This window comes from Phasianus colchicus, chromosome 11 (assembly GCF_987193195.1).
Source record: "Phasianus colchicus chromosome 11, bPhaCol1.hap1.1, whole genome shotgun sequence".
Taxonomy (NCBI): Eukaryota; Metazoa; Chordata; class Aves; order Galliformes; family Phasianidae; genus Phasianus; species Phasianus colchicus.
The window spans coordinates 11,629,371-11,657,046 of record NC_143446.1 but is presented as its reverse complement, the minus strand read 5'-3'; the positions used below and the strand labels follow the sequence as shown (position 1 = coordinate 11,657,046).

Below are 27,676 nucleotides of genomic sequence, written 5' to 3'. Positions count from 1 at the left end.
TTTCAAGATCAGCTTGGATAATACAATGGATTTACAAGTGTGCTAGCCATTCAAATGGAATCCAAGAGACCTTTTATGACTTACAACCACCTTTTCAAATGATATGCATCCCTGGCCTCTTCCAGCATCTTCCACTTACTGTCATTTTTCATTTAACCTTCATCCCATCTCAAAGTGAACTCAAATGAGGGCTTCTTTACCCATTGAAACAGTTTCCAGTACGTTGGTCGCAGTCTCTGGCACAGTCACAAGGACGACAGCCATTTTCTCCAAAGCCCCAGTAGCCCATGAGACATCTATCGCAGTTGGGGCCCGCCACACCTGGCTTGCAGTAGCAGAATCCTGTCTTGGGGTGGCACCGCCAGCTCCGGCTGAACGTTGCGTTGGCCGAACCCATTGGCTGGCAGGAGCAAGCTATGGAGATATGGTAAGAGGAGACTGAGATTATGTGCCCAGGGCTCACCTGGTTATGTGACATTTTTGCAAAGCTGTTAAATTCCTGCCCTCCTCCTGATGCTCAATGGTTTTATGTCAGAACCGGTAACCTACACTTGCAGTATTTTTTATCTTTTTAACTCATTGAGCACAGCAAGATAAATCCAGCTAGGTCAATTCTTTCCTGTATATAAATCTGGAACATATAGGGTTTTGAAGCAGTAGAAGGAGGCCTCCACTGTGCGTTCATTTTTCAAATGGCTTGCAGAAAGATTCACTAGCATGGATGCAGTCCCAAATGATAGCTATTACCTGCAGTCTTTCCTGGGAACAGACAGCACAGAAAGCTAATGTGTCCTCTGGAGCTAGATGTAGCTTATACAGGTGGTTCAGACAATCTGAAATATTTATTCAGTGTCTGCTTCTACACTATGTACAGAGTTCTAGGGGACGTTTTACCATGCAGTACTGTATACATGTAGGAAAGCTGGTGAAATTTATTATAAATAAACTTGTTAAAAGAAAAGGAAACAGAATGAGAGAGGATCTCTAAACTCACTAGATGTATTTTACATGTAGCTGATGAGCAACATGAGAAAAATACAAGAGATCTTCCTAATGCTATGGTCAGTTTAACACTGGCCTGAGCAACTCAAGACAACTTGGTAGTAAAACAGATACTTACAGTTCCTATGGGACACCACCTTCAAATATAGCAAATTGTCATAGTCCCATGCCACCAGTACATTCCCAGTGTGACAGCATCAGGGAATGAGGGAGAAAATCTTATCTATATCTATTTATAACTCTGGTGGTGCAAAGCGAGGCTCAATTGACTCCTCCTCATTAGGGAATATGTTAACTGAGATGGTTGAGCCTTGTGCCAATGGCTCTCTGTGGGTAAAATACAAGCCACAAACCCACTAATTTTTCCTATTCAAACATGTTTGATTAAAATGAGAACTGAGCTGAACTCCAGGCCTTCGTATTTCAGTTCTTTTTTTATAATAACAAAGAAGCTTGCCCTGTTTTTTCATTGTAGCAGCGTCTTAAGAGGAAATATATCACTACATCATCCCTCTGTAAAAGGGAGGAAATAAAAATCTTGTGGCCAAGACCTGCTTTAATAGAGCTTTTCAATTAAATGCTGGACACCCAAGGTGTTTGGATAGCTTGGATCAGGGGCCAGCCTTCTGGATGCTTATCTGAACCAAACACAATCTCCAAAGCTTTTGAAGTTTGCCCATCATTGCTACTAATCAAACTACTTTTCTTCATGAGCTCACAGATAGTAGAACAAATGAACACTCTGATTCCACACATCATTTTCCAAGGGGGGAGTATATGACTACAAAGAGTGTTAACTGTAGCAAGCACAGATTCACTTTCATCTGCAACTTCACGTTTGATGCTCAAGAAAAAAATATCTTTCAAAAGCATATGAGAAAAAGGGTGAGCAGTTTTGTTTAATAGGCACTTCTCTTATGATCTGCTTACTACGTAGTTATTTTTTTCACCATGCCCTGTGTTCTTTATGCCAATATTTTTAATAATATTATTACACTCTGCTGTAGACAGATCTCAGTCAGTTGTTTTCAAGGGACACTAGCACAATAGCCTAAGGACAAAAAATAAGCGTGCTGTCATGGGCAATGTACTCAACACAATGAGCTGGTTGGCGGATGGCAGCAGGCTCGCCTGTTTGCCACAAAGCAGTCTTGACTTTGGGAGCAAACCCAGGGATTTTGCTGTCAGTTCTGGAGAGCAGGTGTAACAATGAAGTGCTCATTAGCACTGACAGTTTCAAAGGCAAGTTCTGATTTGTTGCTGCTCAACTTGAATTACTTCTGCCCAGATTTTTGTAGGACTGACTGCATCACCCTAAAAAAGGAGACACTTAACTTCCATCCAACACTGAAAATGTAATAGATTTGGGGACAAGAAGCAGAAACACGTGCTTTCATTAGTGCAGACAGGTCTGAGCCACAAGCAGTGAGAGGTTGCCAACATCTGTTTTGGCCCGAATCCAGATTACTGATTTCATCCCGGTATCTCTGCATCTAAAATCTACCTGTGGAGTTTTCACATAAATTTTCTCATATTTCTGCAACTTCTGGATCTGTTTTTATTCTCATCTTCCAGTGTTCAGGTTTTATCAGTTAGGGTCACATGACAGATGGGTAAGTCATTAACATCATTAGCCTACCTGTCACCAACCAAGGCAAGATTCCAATTCAAGATGAGACTTTCACCCATCTTATCCCTTAGGGAAAGTACTGAAGGACAGTGACTACAACACTAACAGGAGCTAATGAGGAGGTAGAAAAAATGCATGGGTGTTTTTTTTTGTTGTTTTGTTTTGTTTTTTTGCTGTTGTTGTTTTTGTTTGCTTTACTTATTTCAGGGCTGCAGTTCAGGAAAAGTAATTCCAAATGAACACGTTCCCCAATTAGAAACAGGGACAGCCTTCTGGTGGATCAGAGAGCAGACCGGATCAATTAATGTACAACACTTTCAGATGAGTTATACAAGTGGCTTGCAAATGCTTTACTCAGTCTGTGTTTATTTAGCATTTCAGCTTGGGTGTGTACATTGTCTGGCTTACAGAGTGTTATGGCCAAAATCGTTGTGCATCTAAGGAAACTCCCAAAATAAGAGCTCACATGTCACATGCTGAAGGGGCAGCTGACGATGGCTGGGTTTTATCTGCTTCTTAGTATCATAGATTTGAAGATAAACCTTACAATTAAAAAACCAGAAAAGCAAACTTCCACAACCTCATCTTTTTACATTTCCCAATATTTAACAAAGAATTTTTCCCTGCTGATTTTTCTTTCTTTCCTCTTGGCAGACCCTAGTTTTCTCTATCTGCCTCCCCGTCTAACAAAACACCAGCCAACATGACAATAGCCTTGTTTGTCAAAGGCATCATCAATTATGTTAGGGACGGTGTGCAGACAGTTCTGGCTCAGAGATGGCTGGTTATATGGGTTCTCCCATTGACAGCAGTGTAATGCAAAACACTTCACTGTGTATTAGTAGTGGCTGTCAGTCACCATGTATCACAAAGCATCCTCTTGGCTTTTACTCTCACTCCTATCCTAAGATTTTTGTTATCCTACTGGATGTCGTATACTGTAAAAGAGGGAGACAAGGAATAAAAAAAATATGAATTATTCATACACTCAAGTCCTCAATAAATCTGTCTGCTCTCAGCACAGCTGTCTTCCCCATGTTATTAGACACAGATGCAAAAATGTAATATTGGTTGCAAAAATATGATCCCCAGTTACAGGAAAATAGTAAATGCTTCAAGTGACTCAGTGAACCAGGATGTATATCCCCTTAAACTTCTGTCTAGTATTGCATAAGAAACAGCTATGAGCAGACTGGCTGTTTGATGAAAGACCGACAACAACACCTTTTGAATCTGAAATATACACGTGTGCATCTTTTGTGCATACAAACAAATCAGAGCCGTTTTTAAAGCATGTCAGATGTGGGGATTGACTCAGCCAATGGTGCTTCTTAAATGAAGGCAGTAAGACAGACAGCTGTGTGTGTGGTCAGAGCTGATTAAAACAGACTGAACCAAGATGCGATCAGGCCTTTGTGATATTACAATTAAACGTTCACTGCCTCTGCTCAGAAGTAAAAGGAAGAGCAGCAGACCTTTTCAGAGTGTGTGCATGTGCATCTGGCTACATTTTAATTTTCAACCCTTGTGCTTGGAGGAAAAAGCTTGTTTTCCTGGGCAGCCTTTCTAATGGGTCTACATGCTTGCATTTTATTTAAGCTAAGCAAAGTGCGAGTACAAAAGATGGTGCCATTTCAGAAGGATCCTTTAAGCCTCCAAATAAGCCACAGGAAAGAGCCAAGGATACAGCAGCTTTTCTAATCATTGGTTAGGAAACGATTAGGCTTCTGAGTCAAAGCTCTCCTACAAATCTATATTCAAACCACTTAATCCCGTGTTGTCACCCCCAATAACAAGCAGGTGTGAGCTTTGCTCTGGTACTCTTCTCATGCCTTTCTTTTTCTTATTCTTTCTTTTTCCTTTTCTTAATAAATCTAAACAGTGTCAAAACAAGGCTCTGTACATGACCTGGCTCTCATTCACCTCCAGCTGCTAGGAAGAAGGGAAGCAAAGAGATCAGAGGCAGGCTATCTCTGCAGATGAAAAGGAATAACAGATTCACACTTAGATGTCAAATTTCAACCTATTATTATTTTTTTTTTTCTCCAAGGGAATGTCTTTGCAGTCTCGCATTGGAGGGTCAGCAAAGGGTGGTTTGGATAGTGCCAGGACATCCAATTGTTATACAACTTTTTTTTTTCCTAGCAGTGATTAAGAGACAATGCTGTTCATTATTATGACTAATGCTTAAAGACTCTTTCTGGGCCTGGGCAGCGTCCTGTTAACTTTCTGGGAGCCTGAGGGGGCTGTCACAGCTGAACCTAGACTTTGCTCTGGATGGCAGAGCACTCTTCAAGCGTGCTTTCTCAAAGGGATTAGCACAGCATTTCATTCAGCTTTTTCATCAGATTTCCTTTCCCAGCTCAGTATCCACTGTACACATGGGTCAAGTTTTGATCTCCCATGGAGATTTTTCTCTTCTGACTTCAAAATTAGAAGCTGAGAACCAGGCAAAAATCATCCATTCACTCTGCTGTTTGCAGTTTATTATTGCTTTTCAGCTCTTGCCCAGCATGTGAGTTACTGACTATTGTAAGCCTAGGACTTTTTGTGTGGTTTTCTCAAACTGAGATGATGGCTTGGAAGCGGTACATGTAAATCCTGACAAATGTTATGGTTCAGAATTGGCAGTTCTTCTGTTTATGATCGGTAGGCCAAAGTTTGAGGGAAATGTACCTGTTCTGATTGTCATCTTTCATACATATTAACAAGGTTAAAACAAAACAAAACAAAACAAAATGTAACAAGAGTTTTTAGGGTCACACAGGCTAAACAATTTGCTCACCCAGATTAAGCTTAATAGCAGTGCAGGTTTTGCAACATAAAGGATGGAGAAGAGAGCCTCTGTTACAAACTGCATGAAGTCTATACTAGGCTTAAGGAGCTGATGTTAGTAGTCCTGGAGGTGAAATCTCCCCTCTATCAAATTAAGTCTGTTCTAACCCAAACAGTTGTGCCTGTCTACACTGATGTTTCCATGTTTTCTGTCACTGATGCCCCATTTGTTTCTATACAAGTACAAGCATTGTGCACATACAGTCTACTGTAAAACTAATATTATCTAGAGTGAACTACATGCCCTTATACCTGAATATCACAAGCATTCATGTATGACTTTACGTGCCTGTGAAGGAGTTCCACTGACTTAAGTTATGTACAGATAAGGTCACACTTACTTATTGGTAATAATGCTGAATCAAACCTGTTAGATTCATGTCAACCAGTGGAAACTCTCTAGTGCAGGCTAATGGTCCAGAATGCCTCTAAAGTTAGGGAAAATAAATAGATACCCTTTAGAGGGCAATTCACCTTGTCTATCATAGACATCAGTGTTAAAACACAATAAATCATCCCATAGATATCCTACTGCTTCTTCACTGACTGTACACAGAATCTGGAAAAGACATTTAAATTTCAGGATGGCAGCAATCTAGGCTTAAGTGCACACAATTACATTTGAGGTCCTGCTGCTGGTGGCAGCACCCTCCCAGGTGAAATGAATGCTATTGTGGCTGACTGGCATGATCGTAATAAAGTTCTTTTAACAAGGTGAATTTCTGCTTATCCATCTGAACAGTTTTTCTTTTGCTATGCAGAGTATTGGCAGGAGGCACTGAGAGGCTTGTAACCAGACCACAAAAGATGCAGAGGTAGAATCAAGGTCTGATTTCACCCAGGCAGAACATTCTAGGGTTTCCCACACAGGTAAGCTGTATTTTCAAATGTTTTTTTCCTCTCTGCTTTTCTCCTGTGCTCCTTGACTTTAGTGGTTATGTAATATTACACGTGTTGCTCGTTTCTATATTATCACCCTGGTATTAAACACAAGCACTTCATACACAAATTCTTGCAGGTACTATAAGACTGAAAACTAATTTGGCATAAAATTCTGTTCTCACTTCTGAGCAAATCTGTTCAGAATAAAAACTGGACTGGAGAGAGGCCATCATAACACTACAGCATACAGGGTAAATTAGATAAGCTCATCCCAACCCTGTCTGTTGGTCAGTGTTGGTTGGAAATTATGAAATCAAAGAGAAAGGGTTGTGTGGAAGTCTGAGCTAGTTGGAAAGATATTCCAGTGGAATGAATACTAATGTGCAGAAATATAGGATGTGTTGTGCATGCTTTAAGCAGTATCACAGGCCATTAGGCTCAAGGGAGAGGACTTTTTGTATCCTTAGTGCTTAAGAGAAATCTTGATGAAGACCAAACACGCATAAGTGACAGAAGCTGATGTTCCCAGTGTTGGCAACTGATGTCTGAGTTGGAGGGAAGGGAGACTACCCGAAGGAAGAAATGAATTCATGTGTATTCTTGGATATAGCAACTTCCAAATAAATACCAGATGGAATAAGAAGTGTGAAATTTGGCGGGATACCCAGGAAACATCTAGACTAAGAGAGATTTGGGCTCATTATGGCTATGTTCCAGACTGGCTGGATGCAAACTACCTTGATCCAGAGGTTACACACTCATGTTAGTGCCTGAGTTACTTCCTAACACATCCTGCTGAAGTGTTAATGAGGCAATTAATTTGGGCAGAGCACCCAAGGTACTGCTGTAGAATTCAGAGATAAATCTAAAAACTCTGATTCATCTGTTCCCATAGGGGTGTGCATCCCTGCAGTCATTATTGTATACACTGGTGTTCACAGATATTGCACAATCAAATGGAATTTAAGAATATCTTTCACATAGGCACACCATCCACTGTCTTAAGAGGGATACAGACGTAGTTAAATAAAACATGCTTCAAATGCAAACCAGAATCACATTATTTTAAATGCAAGCACAAGAATACCATTCATCAGAATGTAATGCATCAGTGAACTATAGCAGTTATCATAAAAATTGTGATACCATTGAGGGCTAGACACAGAAGATCAGGAAAATGACTTTTGATCAGAAAACTATGGTCTAGAAATAAAAAACCAAACAGTAATACCACTAATTGCTTCCATAGAAGTTGATTCTTTTAACAAGCTTCCACCATTCACTTATCTTCGCTGAAGGAACAGAACCACTTACGTTTGCAGACCTCTGCAGAAGACATGGGTTTCCCTCTATCTCTGTAATACCCCGGTTTGCACCTCTGACACCGATGTCCCTCTGTGTTATGCTTGCAGTTGTCACAGACTCCACCACTGCGTTTCCCTGATGCCAGCCAAACACTCAGGTCAAAATGGCAGCTGTCAGCATGGTTGTGACAGCGACACTCTGATGGGAAACACAGAGATGTACTTCAGGCTTATCTAACAGGCACAACAAATGATACTGTTCAAATAGTATAATTTCCCTACTGTGAATCATATATCTGAACGTAGCACATATTCTTTGCTTGCAATCTTTGATATTTCTTTAAAAAAGAAATCACAATTCCAACCCAAACAACACCCAACCAAGAAGTTTAGCTGCCACATCTTATAGTAAGACAAGCCAATCTGATGGTATCGTAAGTTTTATAAAAAGCCTCAGAACACTACAATTTATGCAGTTACAGCCAGAAGACTGCCTGCTGGTGGAGCAAGTGCTCACCCTGACAGCCTGGATCATTAAGCTCTCTCCCACTTACTTTTGCATTCATTTGGTGCCCCAGTTTTTCCATCTCCTGGCTTCCAAGGCTGATCATTGTATAGTGCTGCACATTTCTCACAGTGGTCCCCTGCTGTATTGTGTCTACACACACACTTCCCATGGACCTGTTGGGGAAAGAATACATTCAAATAGCAACAGGCATTAATGTGGTGAGTATGCCCTACAGCCTCATGAGGCAGAGGGACTTCTGCACTGGTCTCCCACAGCTGGGAGCACTATTAAGAGACCAGCAGAGCGTGGAGCTCACCTGTAGTGTTACCACATAGCAGTAATGAAAAGGCACAGTTTGGACTACGTAAAAAAGCACGTGCCTTAAAGTGTGTACTATGGGCCTCAATGTGGTGCAGAAGGTTCTGTAATCCTGAGCTGCTTCCAAGAGGTGCAGACACTTGTACTGAGAGTTGCAAACAAAAATCCAGAACCAGACTGTCCCTCCTGTGCACTGTGGAGGATGCATAGCACTGTAACCACCCTCCATCACAGCTCTGCCACTGCACAGTACACAAAAAGCAGAGGCTGAGATTTCATTTTGACTGTGGTGTGAATTGAATGTAATCCTTTAATCTCACCATTAATGTGAGTTACGCTTCTCCATGGTCTTTCCTGAACGTCAGACTTCCCCTTTGCCGTCCACCCCCAACCCCACCCCATATAGCAGGTAGCTTGGGATGAAGACAGAAATGCTCAAAAGAACCTTTGCATGAATGCTCTCCCCTGCCCCCAAAGCCATCTCCCTGCAGCAATTTGCTCCACGCTGCCCTGGTTTTTAATCCTACCAGACCAGATATGTCATGTAGCTAGCAAAGGGAATAGGCTGCAGCTGATGCCATTGCCCCTCTATGGCCAGCTGGCAGATTTGCTGCTGCACAGAGCGGTTGGCTGCTTCCTCACGGAAGACTGAGCACAGACTTCAGGGTATGCATTTCTGTCAGGGCTCAACACCAGTAAACCTCAGGAGGATACAGCTTGTAGCACATGATGTGATGCCTCTCCAGACCTTTGTCCGGGAAGGTCATCCATGTTCAAAGCCCTAAATAGGATGACAAATTAGAAACAAACAATAATACCAATACACAACAGTACTGGGCTTCTCCCTGTTTGAGTTTGGTTCTCCAGACTTTCTAGTTCCCCCCCATGGACAAAGGGATTTAACAGTAATGATTCCTTTTCAGAAGCCACAGAATAGGGAAAAGGACCAGGATTGGAGAAAAAGTAAACCTGACCCAGAACTATTTGGGGACACTGTTTTTTAGTCTCCATGAACTACGGACTATCAGAACTTTACAACTCATTCCAAAATGGACTAGGACCCAAAATTTTAGATCCAATTTTAATTTAAGAAAAAATGACAAATTTTGTAATGAAATACACTGTAAATTCACTTAAAAAAAGAGAGAGAGAAATAGGTATACATAATAAACATTTATTCTATATGAAAAAGGAAAAAAAAAAGCATGAGAGAAATAGAGATTGTACAGCTGGGAAATGGCAGAATTACACTATGCAATCTTGTTTTAGCCTTGAATGACATGATCAAATATTCATTATTCCACAGGACCCTGTGCTTACAGTGCACAGCACAGATGGTGTGAACACTCATGAACAATTATTCAGAGCAAATAGGAAAGTTAAGTAAGGAAGAATCAAGTTGTTCTTTGAAAGTAAGTACATGTCCATTGTCCACTGGTTTGTTTTGCTGCAAGTTGTAGTTTGTGGAGGCTGTCTAGGGGTGACATGCACAAAGGAAGCCTGTTGCTGATGATCCCTACACTGAATAGTTTACCAAGCACATGTGGAAGGATGGCTGGTTTAGGCTAAATGCTAGAAAAGCCAAGCAGACAGCAGACAGGAGAGCCTGAGAAGGGAGAATAGATGAACTGGTACGGATGTTAGTCTTTTCTGTTTGTTTTAAAGGAGTTATTAGGTCTGAGAAATATCCTTTTTAGTATAGATTTAAAAAACAAACAAACAAACAGAAAAGAAAGCACTGATTGGCACCAGGAAAATAATAGAGGATAATGAAAAAGAAAGCAGATCTGCCAATTATCTGGGGATAGGTGTCTCATGGAAGATGTTTAGTCAATGAGAATCATTTAGGAGACTACATTCTTAAGAGAAAATAGCTAAGAGGAGAGTGCAATAGGAGGTGACACTAAAATACAGAAATGGGATCAAAAGAGGAGAGAAAAACAAGTAGAAAGCTGAGTTGTTTCTCAGACAAGAAAGGTGATTCATGGATCTAAGTGGCTATGACTAAAAGACTAGTTAATGGAAGAGAAATCAAGCTGTGAAGAGACCTCTTAAACTTAAGCAAGAGGTGAAATAAGGATAGAAGAGGAAGCAGTAAGAAACAAGAGAAACAATTTGTTCTTTTAGTGAAGAAGAGATAGGAAAGGTAGCCAGCGACTGAAGTCCAGGAAGGAACAAGAATGATATGTAGGAAAATGTCAGATAAAATAGGAAATGGGATATCTGCTCAGGGAAAGAAGAATGTGAGAATCAGACTCAACACCACAACTGCAGGCATGTCTCTCACTGTGATTCCCTGCTGAAGTAAGCTATCAGCTCTCAGGTGAGCTCACAAAGCAGGTTGTGCTCTCTGCGCTACACGAGACCTCAGGATCTCACTGGAATTCAAAGACTATCAAATCATAGTAGAGAGAACAAAGAAATACAGATTTAGGGTGTACTACACTTGTGTTTTAATTTGTCCTAGAAAGCAGGGTTGAAGTCCAAGTCGATAATGATGATTGGATGATTATCAAAGAAAAGCAAAGACATGAAGGGATGTGGAACTACAGGGTGACCATAGCAGAGACTGTGCTCTCACTGAGCACAGTGTGGGTAGCAGGGAGCTGGCATCAGGGTCCACTGACAGCCCCAGACACATCAAGATCAAGGTAACCAGGGCTATTCAGGAGCAGCAAGAGACAGGCCTAGAAATAAACCCACAACATTAAGCTGAAGCTTGATTAAGTTATTTCAGGGATTTACATGGCTACATATAAATGTATTGGTACAGCAGGTGAAGGATTAAGATCCAAGAGATTTGCATCTCACATATCTAATATTTTAGTTTAATATTCAACATGGGACACCACATTACTCAACACTTACTGATCCTTAGATATGAAAATACTTAAGCCTGTATGGGCTTTTCCACAGTGTTCATAGCTGCAAAAATTTAGCACTTGAGAAATAATACAGAATTTGTTTTCCTAACACCTCTCTTCATCTGCTTCCCCACATTATTGTGCTAACTCCAGTTGTCTCCAAGGATGGTTCCCATTTCTCAAAGTGTCATTCTGTTAAGAATTGTTGGTCTGACCAGTTTGCTTGAAGCTGAGTGGTACCTTCCAAAACTGTGCAAATGGATCAGGGAAATAGGTGTACTCACAGACAGGCAGTCTGTGTGATCATACAAACTACTGCATTTCATAAAACCAGTCTGAAATACTGTGTGCTCAACCTGTAATGGCTTGTGTTCTTGTAGTCCTGCTTTCAGAATGCTTTCAGCCAAGGTTACTCATGTCACTAATGCATGTGATAAGCTTCAAAAATGAAAACTGTAGCATTCAATCCTAATATCCTGCCTGCATCAAGCCTCCATTTTTCTAACCAGTTTTTGGAAAAGTTCAAAGTTGCTGATATATTGGCAGTCTAAGGATATTATCAATCCAGGAAAGGAACTCAAATGTTACATTATGTTTAAGGCACCATCATTAGATTTAGCAGCCACTTGAAAGCAAATTCTCCTTTTGTGTCTTGGTGTAGCAGCTGTATTTTTAGACAGCGATTTCTTTGGGGGCATTCACAATTTAAAACATTCTGCTTTCCTTACTACTCCTTTCTATGTTACCACTTTTTGCATCATGCCCTGAGTCATGTGTAAACTGGACTGTGGAACTAAATCATATTTTTTTAAAAGTTGTTTTTTTTTTTTTTTTTTCTTTTACCTTGGCAATAATATTTTTAATCTGGTTTAATTCCCTGATCTGACTCACAGCACAGTTGTGCTGTTACAACAGTCTGGTATTGCTGCCAAAGGCTTTGATTTGTACATTTACCACCTGAGCAGCTTGAGTCATGACACAGAGGACGTTATGGCTTCATGGATTTTAATGCCAGAATGATCAGTTCCAATCTTTTAGATCAACCTGCTACACAAAGCCATGAATTTCATCCATATAGTTTTTCCACGGAGCTCAATAACATCTGGTTGATTTATTGTGAATAGTGTAGAACCATATCCTGCTTTTGTACAATGGTTTAAAAATGATATCTGGCCATCTTTGTTTACAAAAATTATTTCACCTGAATTCTGCTCTTCAGGTGAGAAAAGAAGTAGAAATGTTCCATCTCTGTAATACCTTTTTTTAAAATTATTTTTTAAACTCTGTTCAGCCTAAAATAATACCTCAAGCTTCTTGCTTTCTGATTGCCCCCTTAGTTTCTTCTACCTTTTATCCTTTCTCTAAACGTTGTGGTTGTTGCTCTTTCTCCTGAGCTATTCTCAGTCTATTTTATTTTTTTCCTAATGAATGAAGGTTAAATTTGGAAGCCTTCCAGAACAGAGCAACTGTTGCTGATTCGGAGAAAATGTTTGTCTTTGGGCTCTGTATTCACTTTGTAATGTCGCCAGAACAATTTTGGATACAGCAGTTTGCAATGACATCAGAGGCTGGTCCCTTACCTGCTTTTAGCAAAACAGCCTTTTCTGGGTCATTTTGAATGGCTAAATACAAAACAGTGCATCCTTCCCCTCTGTTTATCTCACAGCTCAAATGGGTTCCATTGTATTTCCAGATGGTGTGATGTATCTGTGCAGATTTATAATAAATTCTTCTCTATCAGGGCCTGAAGAGATGCAGCTTTTAGGAGGCCAAATAAAATAAATAATACTTCAAGTTTGTCAAGTTCTCAAAGACTTAAAAAAAAAAAATAGGTGGCTTGGGAGTAAGTCCCAGATTACAGTGCTTGCTATGGGTAGGTTGATAGTTCAAATTCCTGCTCTAATCAGGAATGAAAAAAGCCATTATTTTCCTATGTCACTTGGTTTCTGGGGAAAGGTCTAATAAGTGCATGTGTCTGAAGACTGGTACACATATGGGTGCTTTCTGAGGGAACTGAATTTCTGGCTTGTACTTGGTCACTATGGTAAATTAAGTCTGAGGGAACTTGGCAGGGGGAAGGAGAGCTGGGATGCTGGTAGCCAGGCCACCTGAGACCTTCCTGGGTTTGGGATCCACAGCAGTGGGTGAGCTAACAGCCACGGTTCCAAATTCACTAAACAGGTAAAAAAAGAAAAAAAAAGAGTGTGAGTGTTTAGCTGAATATTCAGACTGGCATCACTAAGCCCCTATCTGAACAGCAACAAAGGAACAGGATAAATAGACCGGAAGAGGTACAAAATCCATGCTTGATGTGAGGGGATGCAGCAGACTAACCTCAGCGTGGGACAGTTTCAAGACACAGCTCCATCCTCTGCCTGATTCACCTCTGGCTGTCCTTAGACACAAGCCCAGCTATGTCCTCACCCACATTTTGCTCTGTTTTCTCATTGCTTTCTTCCTCAATGCTAGCTTGATTTTTATTCATTTTTGGGCTGAGCTGTCCTTTTATTTTTACCTACAGTGCCAGCAACTCCATTATTGGTCTGCAACAAACTGCATACAAGAAACAGCTGTCACACCAAAGTGCAACCCCTGAGTTACAGCAGATCACCAGATCTTGGTGATTGTCTTAAGAATGGAGAGACCAGAAAGTGAAATGAGGCTTAATATTGTAATAGGTGAATACCTGAATCACTGTCTGAACTTAGATAGGTTTCTGCTGGTTAAACCATAGTGATTCTAGGGCTGTGTAATGGAAAATCCACTCTCAAAGTGAGCCTGTGAGCTCTTCTCTGAATTTTTACTTCTATATTGAGTGAACTTGGCAGCATGCATAGCTCCCATTCAAGTGAAATTATGTTGAGTAATGGAACAGATGAAGCCAAGAGAAAAATAGTTTTCTGCAACTTCTCTACAGATGGCTGCAGTTTGGAGAGTGGGGGAAGGGCAGGCCTGACATAGCACCAAACCAGCCAAATTTGTGAGGAATCTGTCCGACAGCAGGGAGAAAAAGGGAGAGAAAGTCCATGATTTAGCAGAAAACTTCTGCATTGAAGGAGATTAATTCAAAATCCCTAGTGGGCACAAAACTAATCTCTAGGTCCCTTCCAGCACAGTAAGTAAACTAAATCAAGGAAATGTGTGTAGGATTTTATAACTTTTGTCCTGATTAATATGGATTTTTTTTTTTTTAATCCTCTGAAAACTTTCTCCATATGTTGTGTGCACCTGTCTCCAAATCACCTAAATGCAAACTCCCCGTACTCACAAGGTAGAAATATTTGCTTAAGTCACTGTGAGTTTCTGTGGGGTTGAGTGCATTGGCTGAAAGGCCTCGAATGTCTTGGTAAAAGACTGAAAACTTTTGTTCTGGAAACACGTAGGTGAGTTGAGGACAGAAATAACATAGGCATCTGTTCACAAGGACTTAATGTATAAGGTCAAACACAGAAGCTCCTGTGGCTGTCATATCATAGTAACTTCCTAGTGCTGTTGGCTGTCCAATTTAATGTAGAAGATGTACAGTGTGTTGAGTGTAAATGAAAGACCCTCAGAAATGTGCTGTACTGCAATGATGGAGAAGTGTTTGCAGAAAGCAGTGGCTGATAGCTCTGGGTAAAGCACACACACACAGATTCTTGAAGCTTTAACATGAAAAGCAATTGTTAAGAGAATTGCAAGGCATATTTTACCAGCCCTAGGATATATTTACAGGTGTTTTCAATCAAATGTTTCTACTAGCAGAGTTACTGTGGTTCTTTCACAGCTAACAGTAGCAGAGAACAGTGTTAAAGTGCTTTTAAATAGCTCCTCCATTGATATTGCTTCTTATAAAAGCTGCGTTTAAAGGCTAATAGTGTCAAATAGGAAAGTGTTTGCTATTCAAGAAATAAGGGATAAGTTGCTACAAGTAATATGCATATTTGCCTAGAAGGTCTACCCTGAGACCTGATTCAGGAAAGCATTCAGGCATGAGTTCAAACACCATTTCTAAATAGGCACGCTTTTCTGATTTCAGCTTTAGCAATAGTAAAAGATATTCCACAACAGTCATAAAGTGCAGGAAAAACTTCTTGACTTTATAATTGCAGAATTCCTGCTGGCTGAACCACTATGTGGATCTGATAATCAAAACTGTGGTTATTCTTTAAACCATACTCAAAACCTCATGTTGATGGTAGGAATGCCAGACGCTGTGGTGGCAAACCACAGGTTCTTAGCAGTGCTCATGGAGAACTTGCACGGACATCAAGTTAAGCACGCTGTGCCCACACACCCAATCTTCAAGAAGTGAAGATCAGTATGCCATCATATTCATTTTCAGGGCACACCAAAGAAGCCAAATTAGTTGTCTTTCATAAGATGAAATAGCCCTCACTATAACAACAACTCAGAAAGACAAGGGTGTTGATGTTTTTGGTTGGCCATGAACTAGCTCCTGGCTGTAACAGAAGTTTTACTTTAATATGCCAGTCTTCAATCTCTATGAAACAGCAAGAGAACAATGGGGTATATAGGAAAGATCCTGTTTAGATTTAGTCAAGTATTCTTCAATTAATATTCCCAGTGGCTTTTGTGAGAGTGTGATAAAATAGGATCTTCTGGATGTGACCTACAAGAGAAGTCTGAATATCCTTTTCTGACTTTCTTAAAGTAATTGTTTGAGAATTTATTTCTTTCATTTAGAGTTATGGCTTTGAGGTCTATTTTCCCCTAGGAAATTAGGAACTCACTGAAGTTATCTGCCAACATAAAGGAGAACCTTTCCATGATGCTCCCCTGTCATCTGCCTGATCATCTCTGAACACAAATATCTGAAACTTTCTCATCCACCCACATGTTCTAACAAAGTTTGTTACAAAGTGCCTTAATCCACTGTGGGTAGCAAAGATGTCTGTGAGACCACTTTCTTTTCATGAAGATCATATAACTCATGGCCACTTTTTAGTCCATAATTTATATGATCCTGTGCTTTTGGATCATTATGGACAGAGCTTTAAGGCCTTGTTCAGTTTTAAAATATATTTAAAATATATATGTATATTGGCATAGGCATCTGTTTCTAGAATTTACATTATCTAGAAGTTTTTTGTTTTTGTTTTATTTTAAACATTCCCTACACTACTGGCAAAGCTGGTATACACAGGCTAACCTTTTTCTTAATAAAACCTACTCTTCTTGTTGCCATATGCAACAGAGTGAGTGCACTTCCAGGCAGCTCTGAGTGCTGGACATCACACAGGCTGGCAGAGCTTGAATCAGGTAATGTGAAAACTTCATTGGGGGATTATCAGTAGAACTGCACAAGATATTGGAAGAGGAGATAATATTTGCAAGAGATATGACAGCCAAGCTGCCTTGAAAATCTCTGAAGAAAAACAAGTTTTACCTTATGTAACCTACTTTAGGCCAAACAAGGAATCTCACTTAGGACCAGATCCTGCTCCCTCTGAAGTAAGTGGAAAACTTTCCATTTGCTTCACTGTAGAGGATCAGACCCACAGGGATTCTAGTTTGTCTCTATAAACAGGATAAAGAAGCAAAAGAAACATCTGAGGCAACTTGTATTTCCTGGCAGTGAAGGTACCAAAAAGTAAAAAATCCTAAAGCTTTAGTCAAAAACATTTTAATCTACATTTGCTTTCCTCTGTCCATAGTTATTTCTCATGAACCAGAAAGATAATTGTGAAATGTTTGGCAAATGGAAAGGAATTTGGTCTAGATTCAGTATTCAATCTGTGTGCACTTTTTGCTTTGTAAACATTGCATGTTCTGGAAGCAACCCTGGACTCAGATAAAATACGTTATCGAAGCAGATTCTAAACCTGAAAACTGTTCCTGACTTTGCTGGAATTTAATAAAGAAACCATGCACTACAAAGCAATACTTGTAAACCTTGCAACAGCAGTATATGGGACAGGAGTACTTCCCAATGGTGGAAGATGGTGTATTCAGGTGGCCAGATCCTAATAGTTGTTTCCATTGTAAGGACATATTAATGCCCAACATTTAAAAGAAAATGCACCTCTCTAGTTTCTGCAGCAAAATGCAATGTCAATAGACAATTTCCCATACTGACAAAGGAGCAACCTTAAAAAAAATTGAATACTAAAGATTGTGAAATTCACAATTTTATCCTTAGCTACCAAAAGAAGCTATTTAAGTTGGATATGGCATCTATGTGTCTCTTGTCTTTGGTGTGAGGAAAGGATACAGAAGACAAGAAAATGCCACTGTTTCTAGCAACAAACTCCAAATTCAAGATATGTTTGCCCAGAAGTTTCTTGCCTATTGCTTACAGTTCCCATCTTCATTTCCCCAAATCTCTCTTCTGTCTGACATGATATTCTTGGTAGTTAATAAGGGAAATAAGATCTAGATCAATTGCATTGAGGTGGCTGCATAACTCATTACCAAAAAAGATGATGTCTGATGTCTAACCAAGGGATCAAAGGACATTTCCATTGTATCTTATGGAAGAAAGACTACATTATTCTTGCTCTACTCAGTTTTTGCTAATGACCTATGAGCAAATAGAGTATGCATGACACTATTTAAGATTCCAAGCTAAAGTAATTAAATCCCATTTGGAGGTCTATCTGACAATTTGCATTTGTCTTGTATCATTAGATCCTACGATATCATGGCATCTGTGATGGTAATTGTCATACAGCTGCATTTCTTATTGGTATCCCCTATGAAAAATCTAGAAGAGAATGGATTGTCATGTCTGAATCGACAGATCCACAAATAAGCTGATGATTGGCAGGTCATCTAATAGTAATACATCATCTATTCCTTCCAAAGTGGAGTTGAAAAGTGCTGGTTTAAAACTGCCAAGAAATGTGCCTTAGTCTTCTCCATTATTTATGCTCTGTATAGTGTCAGTGTAGCAATGGTACAATTATTACAAATGGAAGAGATTTTGCTCAAGAGTAATAAAAGCAGACTTACAAATTAGCAGAGTTATGTATCTCCCAAGACCTAAGTGCAGAATAATCTCATGTTTTGGGCCTATCCCATGGCAAACAATTACAGTTGTTTTCTACATGGACTTGTTTTTGTTTTTGTTAACCACAGGAAAAAAAAGAACAAACATCACATGAGGACTCTGAAATCTTAAGAGACTGAGACTGCTATTACTTATGCCTTTCTGTGGTCTGTATTTTTCCAGCATTTTATTTACGTACTTGAAAGCAGACAAGGAAACATGAATTTTGCTCTGCCTTCATGCTGTGGTATCACCCACGCTATCCATATGAAAAACTGTCTTGAGACTTTCTCTGCCCGTGTGTTTGTTAAATATTAGATATGGCCAGCAGAATGAATCAGTGTTTGTTTTTAACATCTTTTTCTCTGTTCTGCTTTAATCACTATGGGAAAGCAGAGCACTTTTCATGTCTCTACTAAGAAAGGAGAATTACAAGATGAGAAAGATTACTGTTATAAAGTAGTTTGGCTGATATGAAATGTATCATTGGTGTTTTCCAATCAACAGCAGAGGCCTTTTCCTTCTGCACATAGGCAAGAAAGTTACCATACCATAAGATGCAGAGTTATATGCTTACCTAAATGCCCTCATTCTAGTGGATTTTCACTGTATAAATGAAAGAAAATAGCAGTAAAATAATATGATCAGCTTTACCCCCAGCTAATGTGACCTGGGAGTAGAATTTTCAATTTCAACCACAGTTCTCTGGTCAGTAAAAAAAGGAAAACCAGGGAAGGATATGGTAAGAACCTTTCAGTCATATCAGCAGAAAGAACATCAACTTCTCTCTAAGATCACTGGGGGAAAGGGGACAAGAAAGAGTCACCTTATTTTGGCAGACACTGAGAAAGAATTTTCAAACTGTTGAAGTGAGAACAGTTACTGAAGGATGTTGTTGATTCTCTTTCATCAAAATAAAAAATAAAAAAAACAAAAAACCAACAAAAACAGTTCATCAGGCATTCACTAATGCATGGCTGAATGGCTTGGGTATGCCTGATAATACCTTAATGCAAGGTCTTATACTGTTGTCTTCTCCAGCCTTCATCTAGAATTCTAGAGGTAGTTAAAACTCTGGAAGGCTTTTCTCACTTCCCGCTGCCCTTGAATTCCTGATTAGACAAAGACTTGATAATATCTACGGATAATATCTATGCCTGTATTGGATACTGAGATGCATCCACCCCCTTGTCTCCTGAGACATGACTCACTCGTGAAATGTGTTTCATCAAAACTGCTTCACCTTCTGCCCCATGAAGTCACTGATGGCACAAGAAGATTCTATTCCCTTGTGACCAGAAGAAAAAAAAGATCCAGCCACAGTTTACAATGGTTATGTCAGTAATACACACAATATTTTTGTTTTCCTCTTCTGATGGGCAGTGTTTATTCTTCTACCAGCTGTATTCATTTAGCCTGTTATTCATGTACTTGGTTTCACCATGTGTGTATTTAACAGTTTGCAGTGTGGAGGATGCACTCTTTAAACAGCTTTTCTCCACACATTTTGTCTTATGTGGGTCTATATTAGTAGTTATCAGAATCTGATAACATCTCAATGTTAAAATACTGTAAATTAGCTTTATACCACAGATGGAACAGATTCAGAAATGATTTTGCAAATATTGTGAAAGTCATACAGTCCTAATTATCTGTTCAATATCTGCATCTGAACCTAGAAAACCTGAAAGGAAGACAATGAATACACATTCCAGAAGAAATTAAACCAAACCATACATCAAATGGGACAGAGATTAGCTGAGGATGTACTTCTTAGGTCTATTGTGTTAGGGTACACCAGGGTCTAAAAACATGAGGGTTATGTTGGCTTTCAAAACCCATTACAGAGGCAGACATCCTACTGGAACGGTGACATCATTGGCTAGTTTAAAGTGGCTTGAGCTCTCTCAATGATGTATGTGGTTTGACAAACCTGGATATTTGGTTAGCATCATTTCCCTTTGACTGTTATTATACTCCTACTATATAATACTTGCAGCTAAATCAAAACATAAACAGCAGTAATTACCAACAAATAGCAACATCTAAGTATGCATATAAATACTGAACAGAGAACAGTCATGGTGTTATGGAAGAATATTCCTATGAAGTTTGGCTCCTTTTACTTTTTATTTTAGGTTCTAACAAATTTTAAGCAAATTGAAAGATACTAAAGTCTACTAAATGAGTGAATGTCATGAACTCACCACATTCTCCACCTCTCCTGTCCTGTTGGCAAGTTCACATTCTTCTGCATGCCCATTGCAAAAGCAGCTGCCCCGGATGATCAGGTCATAAATAGCATAATGGGCAAATCTCTGAGGTTTCTCTACCAATCCCAAACCACGGCATGGACATTCTTGTCTTTTTAACAAAAGGAGGCGGAGGTTGGTGAGTTTCAGGAGATCTTGAGCCTCAGGACTATAGGGATCTTCAATCTTGTTAGATGGAGTTAAGGCACGATAGATCACCTGAAATACAGAAGATACACACTCAGGAGAAGATGTAGGAGTCCGCACATGCAGAAAACATTGTGAGATGATGTTCAGGAAAAAGTAATAGTTCCTATTGAGAAGGCTCTGCATTAACAATTGTCTGGCTGCAAGTGATCCTTGAGCATGACCACAACTACCAACCTATGGCCCAGACACAGCAGGTGTCTGTACCTGCTTTCATCCCATCATATGTGTAATAGGAAACCAAGGCTTACTGGCATTAATACAACATTAATGCCATCCAAATTTCTCGAAGCATTTTTGGCACATGGCTTCACCACGAGTTCCAGAGTCTAGGGAGCTAGGGAGAGATGTGACAGAAGTGAGAACTGTGACCACACTTTTGGCATAGTCCCTTCAGCCATGCACTAGAAAATACAAGTTGGCTTAGGGTGAGTAGGCATTGAGAGAAACCAGTTTTCAAACAAAGCAAGCCAGTTTATTCATTGGAAGAGGAGAAATAGCTACACTGCAATGAGCTCACAGGACCACAGGGCTTTGTGCCTACCAGCTGTCTGCAAGTTGTAACTTTGGGTTCTTTAGCCCTGTCTTATAAGTGGTGACGGTCTCTGTCTAACTCCATTATGGGAGTGAAAGGTTTGTTTCCATATGGATTCCATATGGAAACTCAAATATGGGTTTATTTTTTTGTTTGTTTCTTTCTTAGTTGGTGTACCAAACAATTTAAACACTTGTAGCATATAAAAGAGCTTGTGGTACATGCTTGGAAGATAATTCTGTTGGATGTTGATGGCACGTGGGGAAATAAATCCCCTTAAATCAACAGGATCAGCTGCCAGGCTCTGCACAGAGCTACACCTGTCAGTAATGCAGTGAAGGCAGCAGTACATTTCACACCTCTCTGCAGCATTTTCTGTTCGGCTAGCTCTCGTCTTCCTTTTAATTCCCTCCTCTTGTACTGTCAGCTGTTTACAAAGCTACAGATACCCACATTTGTGAGATCAGAGGTGTCTTGTTTGATAGAGCCATGGGCAGTTTGCCCAGGCTGTGCAATGCAGGTGCCTACATTCCCCTGACCAAAGAAGCCATGACAAAATAGCCTAGGCCTTTCCACACCAAAGTCTACATTCCCCCAGTCAATGGAACCATGAGAAAATGACCTAGTCTGTTTTGTCCAGTGCCCAGCATTCCCCTTATTGATGGATTCAGAGGACAAAGACCAAATCTCTTCTGTCCGGTTCCCCTAATCCCACGTGGTCTGGTCTTTTTGGTGGAAGGTAATTTTATGTATCCCCTCTCCTTCTTCTGAGTCCCTTGTGGACCACATAGAGGTGGAATGGTTTCTCAGAGTCCTGAGCACCTGGTGATGTACAGACACACATCCTCCTCCTGCATGGGTGAGCCAATTCATCCAAGACCAAGGCAGTGAACTGAATAGAACTGCTCTGCTGACCTTCTAAGCTACAAGATCTCAAAGCAGGTTAAAAGCTAACTACTGGGACACTATTGGCTAAAAGTCCTTGTGAAACTTTTAAATTGGCATAAAACAGAGGAGTCAAGGGACAACTGTTTGATAAACAGCTTTTATAAGCTCCATTCTCACACCTGACTTCCATGTCTGCGGCATCTCTTCAGGAGAGTTGCTTTGATATTCCCTTAGAACTATCAGTGGTATTTGTGAGTAGGGATATTTATAGCTTAGATGTCCCATAGGAATTGCAACATTTGTTTACAAAAAAATGAGTATTCCATTCCAGTTGAGGTACAAGAGTTTGCATGTATGATTAATTCATGACGTATTTCTGTCTGGAATAAGCTCAGTGGTGAGGCTGGGTTTGTTCATCCTTGTCACCCAAAGAAAGATTTGTTAAATGTTAAAGATCTGATTTGGGTGGCATAATGTGTGAAATCTTTTGGGACTGGAAGTTATAGATGTTCTTCTTGAATTCAGCATTAAGAAATTAGATGTGAAACCAAAGATATTGAGGAGTTACTTAAAAATATTTTGTGTCAAGAGATTTAAAGTAGTTTTGTTTTGCCAATCTGAGTCAGTTTAGGTGAGCTGCATTTTGCATTGAGGCAGCAGTTTTAATTAGTATCAATAACAGCATTGTTTTATATATGTATAAAACTTGAAAATTGAATTTTCCCCCTCTTCATAAGTAGATTAATAAATTTAGATTAATTAGTAAATAATAGCAATGAAATAAAAATAATAAATTTAGATTAATAAACTTATATCTATAAAATTCTCTTAGAATTCCTAGATGTGGATGTTCAATGCATGTAGAATTTTCAAAATAACAACAGTAGGTCAAAGACAAGAGTTTGGCAGTCTCAATCATTTCTACATAAATGTTTGAAAGATCAGATTAGATATAGATCTAAGACTTAGTGAACTTATAGACTCATAAGCTGTGGGAAAAGATGATCCATCTCTCCACTGTGTTATTTGTTCTTCTGTGTATTTCACCAGATTTTGTTTTGCTTTCTGAAGCCTGTAAAGGACATGTGATCAAGCTCCATGGAAGTTCCATTCTTTTTTTTTCCTTTTTTCTTTTTTCTTTCTTTCTTGCTTTTTTTTTTTTTTTTCCTGTTCTAATAACTGTTCTAAGACTGTTCTAATACCCCCCCAGCCACTTCTCTTAGCATCTGTGTGCAGTTTTCATAAAAGTAGCATAAGCACAGAAGAAAATGTTGGTGACTAAGTCTGTTAAGGGCTGAACAACGTAGGCACAACCTAGAAATATTTCAGTTTCCATAGAAATGTGTCATGCACCTTTATGGGCTCAACCCTCTGTGGAAATACATCCTAGATCCTGAGTTTCCCTATAATCAGGGGCTGACACTGGAGCTGAATGCTGAGTAGGGCATTCATGCTTATCAGCATATCTGCTATCAAGCGCATATTTGTCATTCTCATTTTCCAAAGTCAATCAGCTACGCCTCAAAAAGATGGTCACTACCCTGTCCTCTCCTGACCTTTCTAAGAGCAAGGAAGTTTGGAGAATGCTGTAAGTGTGCAAAGCTAAAAGTGACAGCCACCGTTAAAGGACTGGTTTTGTTGTACACAAGTTGGCACAGCTTCACACAGGGTGATGTTTTATCCCCAGTCAAGAGGTCATCTTCATTCCAGAGACAGTGTCTCAGATTTTTGATTTTTTGCCACGTGTTTTGCCTCTCCATTTGTGATACAGATAATTCTGTTTTCTTAACCTGATCTTCCAGCCAGTATTAGTCAGAAAAGATGTGGACACAACAAAGGTTCCCCTTTGCAAGCTTATAGCCTAAGGTCAAGGAATATGAGACATAAATGGAGGGGAGAGCCAACTCATGGCCTCCTACAAAAGAAGATCCTTGTGCAGGACAAGAATTTGGTATTACAAATCATCCTTAAGCTATGCTGATCATGTTGCACACAATCAGGTTAATGAGGTCAGAAATGTCTGCATGCTTATACTAGGCCCCTCAGAAGGAAGCTGCAATAAAAACTCTCATCAGTCCTAAATCCTCTTCATTAAGAGATTTTCATGTGAGTTGATTTTGCTCATAAAGGAATAGTAAACAACTGTGTCTCAGAATTTTTCCTACCCAGTGGCAAATATCCTCTGATCTATTTGATGGAGCCTCTTGACTGAAATTCTTCCATCTTGTGGAACAGTAGACTTTACTACATGAGCAGTCTTCTCTTCCTGTTTTGATATAGTCTGAAGCACAAAGAAAGTCTAGGTATTCTCTTGGCTGTCAGAAAGCTCATTCCAGTGATTCAGGGGATAGAGCTTCTTATTCCACATCCGCCACTCTTCTGCCCTTCTGGAGAATAAGACTTAGTAGCCAGTACAGAATATATAATTTCTTTCTTAAAGAAATAATTATGCATGTGATTTTTAAAAGGTATCTGATATAGGTAAACCTGGCTGCTTTCAGTACAGCGGTGTCTTGAATTCATTCTGTCTTTTCTGAAACAGAAATGGCCAATATCCCTCTGATTTACATTTGTTTTGAGGTTATTCCAGTAATGCAGCCAGTGTGGCATTAATATTAATATTTAGGCATTGCTGCCAATATGATGATGGGAAAGACTGCACAGTCAAGGTTAGAGACAGACAAAGCTGAAGATGCATGCAGACTTTTTTCTTTTCCTCAAACCAATTGTTTCCTGTAGCTTCAGGCTATCTATGCATACATAGCCCTATGTCTATGGCAAGTTCTGTAGGGAGAAACAGTGTCTTAGGGAGAAACAGTGTCTTCCATCAAGTCAGAAAATGTAGTCAGAGTGCAAAATCTAGTCTGCTGGACACAACAAACTCCAGTTTACAGTCTGTGTACAGGGAATGGACAACATTATCTCTGTTCTACACAACATTCCATGAGGATTTCAGAAGACTTCCTTACTCACACACAGTGCAGTGTCCTTTTTCATTATGAGAAAAGATATTTGCTCTGAAATGGCAAAGGGGGATGAGGAGTTCTGTGATGCAGACAGCTCTAATGGGACCTAGACCGAAAGCAAGAGTCTCATTTCACTCTTCTGTCATGGAAAGTTCAACACTGAGTTACCATCAGTGTCAAGCAATGTCAACCAAGCAGCATCCTCATGGGAGAGCAACCATTTCTCCTCAGTAGAGCCACTTGCCTCTTCAGGCTTTGGCTGAAACCTCACACATGAAAGACCTAGTAAAGGATGTAGTCTCACCATGACAGTGATATGTGAATAACAACAGAGCTAACAGTAAGTGCTCATTAGCCAGTAGTTCAAAAGTTACAACAATGGATTTCTAAGATCTGTAGATGTAAACAAGAAATTTTTTTTTCACAGTTGAGACTTTTAAAAAAGTCATGGCTACAACTTCACTGAGCTTCTATAAAACAAGGTGAGAAGAATAAAATGATTTGATATCTGCTGCCTATTATGTCAGGAAGTGTAGAAGTAATGCTCAGAACGCTGTTGTGCCTTCCTGGCTGGTTTGTAAGGTGCCAAATGTCTCTGCAATGGCTCATTAGAAGCAGGTCAGGGCAGGACACTTGGTGCCCTCCTGAATTCACTTGCACGGATGGGAATCCTGGACTGGTCTCACGTCAGTTCAAATTCCCTTCAGACACAACTATTTGAGCCCCTTAATTCTTCCTCCAGGGAAGCAGGGCCTGGCAGTGCTATCTGTTTGTTTACACTGCTGGTGTTAACTGCTTCCTCTCAACTTGCCTCTGCATTTTATCTCCTCTACAGTTCAAGTTAAACGAAATGCTGAACAGACGGCCCTAGTCATAACAACCGGGCACTTACTTTCAGGACTGACTAATCCCTCCTGGAATCTTTTCCGGCTGAAAATCGGAAAAACATCATGCAGCTTTTAGCGGACAGCCCTGATGACAGACAGTTCACTGCAGTGCAGGACCCTGTCCTGGTGTCTCAGCTACCAGGAATTCAACCTTATGAGGCACTGAGCAGCTTTCTTTTTAGTGACCCACTGCTGTATGAGATCAGACTTTAAGAAGTCACTGAAGCCTTAGTGGTGACCTCTTGAATTATTGATGCTGCCACTTAATGAGGTATGTGTGGGAGGGGAGGGGGATCCTTCTTTGTTTATCAAAAGGTTTGGCATGAATACAGTAAAGGAAAAGCCTGAGAAAAGACAGCAAAAATTGTAGGTGGTTGGAACAGGATCACATACATTCCACTTAGAACCCTGGCCTGGTTTGGTGTCTGTGTGCAGGTGGTTCCCTTCTACAGTAATTGTTCTCAGAGAGGCTCTGTGAATGGAAAAAGGCAGCAGAGATCTACAGTGTCCATACAGAGGCAAAGACCTTTCATAGGGTTGGCTGTGGCTTCTAACAGCTTGGTGGCTTTTGAAGCAGATAGAACTGCATCCTATCACACCATGTCTTGATCTGATACTCGCAGAGTGTGTTTAGAAGAGTGACTGAAGTCTTTTAACTACAAAGTAAGTCCACTCATCTTTGATAAAAGACACTGCTGGGGACTTCTGTCCCTAAAGAGGTCACCACAGGCTACAAAATGGAGAATGAACAGGTCTTCTGCACAAGGCACATTTAACATGTTGCCATAGAAACCAGTTACCTAATTCAGCCATACACAATTCTTCCAGCCCCCCAGTGAATTCCAGTAATGGGTTTATTATATCACACTTCATTGGTGTCATCTGTCACACAGACATAAATGGATCAGCCTTTGATTTAAAACTACCCTCCACTAGCCAGACCCAATAGTAGAAGTGACTTCTTTTGGATTTTCTGGTTAAAAGCAGGTCAGTGTCAGTGTTATACCCAGCTTTGCATGCTAATGTCTTCCTTTCATGCATACATCATCGCCAATGGAAGAGAACATTTGTTTTCATTTCCCAATATTTCAGTTTATTAAAAACGTGCTCTTAATTTCTCAGATCCTTGACTGCACATGCTGTCAGGATGCAGGTTGAAACATTCTGGTCCCTATTTCCCCCAGCTGCTGTTTGAACTGTAAGTCACACTAACGACTCAAACAATGTTGTGGTCATTTCTCCTTTTGTTTGGGCCAGAGTTTTGATTTGTGTTAGCTGACCTGAAGGTTCGTTTTAGGCTTCAACCTCATCTGTTACCCAGAGAAACTGGAGGCTTCACTGTGCTACCTCAACACACCACTTTCTTGGAAGGAAAGACTCCGTAACATGCTTATTGGGTTATGATAAGCAAATGGGACAGACAAAAAGCCTTGATTTTTAAAACCAGTGTGACTGCTGTATCCCTAATTAACTTGACCTATCAAGGTGTGATTTGAACCCTTTACATGATGGTTGGAGCCAGCTGTCAGTGTGAGCTGGCCCTGACTCAGCTACAATTTGGAGACAAAGATGAAAAATTGTATCAGAACTGGCACAGGCCTATGGAG

At 40.0% G+C, this 27,676-nt stretch overlaps 1 protein-coding gene across 2 annotated transcripts in view; it reads right to left on the bottom strand.

The window, feature by feature from the left end:
- LOC116237943 (netrin-4-like) overlaps positions 1-27,676 on the bottom strand; it is a 46,803-nt gene that overhangs the window by 7,322 nt on the left and 11,805 nt on the right. For both annotated transcript variants that reach the window (XM_090148240.1, XM_031607384.2), the window contains 4 exons: positions 20,542-20,805; positions 8,208-8,334; positions 7,664-7,852; positions 201-414 (listed from right to left, as the gene is read on the bottom strand). In XM_090148240.1, the coding sequence (XP_090004366.1) occupies positions 201-414; positions 7,664-7,852; positions 8,208-8,334; positions 20,542-20,805 (794 nt within the window). The remainder of the gene's footprint in view (positions 1-200; positions 415-7,663; positions 7,853-8,207; positions 8,335-20,541; positions 20,806-27,676) is intronic.